Source organism: Orbicella faveolata, unplaced genomic scaffold, assembly GCF_042242905.1.
Source record: "Orbicella faveolata isolate gen_17 unplaced genomic scaffold, um_ofav_v1 contig_13, whole genome shotgun sequence".
NCBI lineage: Eukaryota > Metazoa > Cnidaria > Anthozoa > Scleractinia > Merulinidae > Orbicella > Orbicella faveolata.
Window position 1 is genome coordinate 20245566 of NW_028301540.1, and position 1793 is coordinate 20247358.

The 1793-nt window shown below is 41.0% G+C and overlaps 1 protein-coding gene across 4 annotated transcripts in view; it reads left to right on the forward strand.

The window, feature by feature from the left end:
- LOC110054105 (polyglutamylase complex subunit TTLL1-like) overlaps positions 1-1756 on the forward strand; it is a 101000-nt gene extending 99244 nt beyond the window's left edge. For all 4 annotated transcript variants that reach the window (XM_089284978.1, XM_089284977.1, XM_089284979.1 and 1 more), the window contains one exon: positions 443-1756. In XM_089284978.1, the coding sequence (XP_089141104.1) occupies positions 443-569 (127 nt within the window). In that variant the 3' untranslated portion in view covers positions 570-1756. The remainder of the gene's footprint in view (positions 1-442) is intronic.
- The last annotated feature ends 37 nt before the right edge of the window (positions 1757-1793 follow it).

Genomic DNA, 1793 nt, shown 5'->3' on the forward strand with positions numbered 1-1793 from the left:
ACCAGCCTTTGTTGTACAATGAGTGGGCTGAGACCTTATCCTAGTCGTAGGGATCCTTGACCTCACCTTCAGTTCTACTGGTCAAAGTGAATGCTAATTATCAACTGCATAGCTGTCTAATGAAAAGTTATGTAGTTAAACTGTCTTTATATTGCAAAATAACCTTCTTTTAGTATTTCTGTTTCTCCTCCTGCTGACTACAACCTCCATGGGTTTGGGGGAAAAATCAGCTTATGTAGCACCAGAAACAGAGACGGGGGATTAAGGGGCAGGGCTTGATTTGTGCTGCACCCAGGCCAACTAACCAAACATCGGGAATCGAAACTCTTTCGATTCATTGAAGAAACCGGGCTTTATGTCACTGATGTGTTATGTATCTGGTATAAATAGATAACACAGACTATTAGTACTTTGCTAATGGTTGTGGCTTTTGATTCATCAGATATGATGAAGAACTGGCCAGTCAAGATGCTTTGGAAAGCAGAGCAGACTCACGATCGAGAACGGCACAGACAGCAGCTTCTCGTGTCGTCAAAGACGGAAAGGCAAAGCAAGCTACATGGAAATGAATTACAATCAGTGGTTTCTCACGGGGGAGGGGGAGGGGTACACCATGATATGGTCCATATAGGTCTGTGTGGCCTGTGCAAGTTTGGTCTGGAATAGTGTGTTTTCACTCTGGCTTGTATACAAGGAACTAATTCTCTCCAAGCCATTTCTGGTTAGTTGCCGTTCATATGTCAGAGCCCTGTTCAAATTTTTGAGGTTTGAAATGCGGTGTCAATTTTTGGCTTGGATCTGAAATATGGTACTGAAAATGACAGATTTTGGTTTGAAATGGGGTAAAGCAAGGTTTAGGCCATACACCCCAACCAAAAACCTTCCAGTGCACCCACTGGTTTCTGACCCTCTCGGAATTAAAATTTGTAGAGGAGTTGATGGCATGCAAATATTTAGCGGTTTAGTCATGATGTTATTGGCTGTAAGACTGAGCCTGTGATATGGTCACATGTTACTGATCAGCAGATACCTTGTTTTGACCAGTGTCAGTTGACCATAACATGGATGTCCTATATCAAAGGATGCTATAAACTAAGGCTGCATGCCTCTGTCAACCTATTAGCTGGAGTATGGCCGCCATCTTGCGCAACTCCACCCACGAGCACTACCGCTAGCCATAAGTATAAGCATGAGCATGAGCACAAGAAAAACGAACAGTTCTGTTTTTCTTGTGCTTATGCTTATGTCGAGCGCATTACTAGTGAAAACTGCACACAAGACACATAAGTGGGTTCGTTTTTTTTTTGCTTCTGCTTCTGCTTATGTTTATGTCGTGGCTGTTTTCACTTGTGCTTATGCTTATGCTTGTGCTTATGCTTATGCTTGTGCTTATGCTCTAGTGAAGACCAGCCTTTAGGTTGACTTGTCTTGTCTTGACTTGTCTCAGGTCTTGTGGGTTTTATTTGTTACTAAGAATTTCATGCAAATATTAGTGGTTTTTTCCTTGCTGATTCCAGACCACTAACAAAAAAGAAACTTTAGAAACAAAGGTACGAGAATGAAGTTTTATCTTAGCTAAAACATTGTTCTCAACATAATTTTGTATGCTCGATGAGTGTTTAGTTTGGTATGTCACATTTGCTTAGAGATACACTCTGTATGTTTGTGTAGACATTTTCTTTCAGATTAACTGAGGACCAAGGACAAGAGTTGGTACAAACAAATACGCACTGAAATAAAGTCAAAGAGCAGACAACTTGATGTGTTTAAAAGAATGACTGCAGAACAGTAAA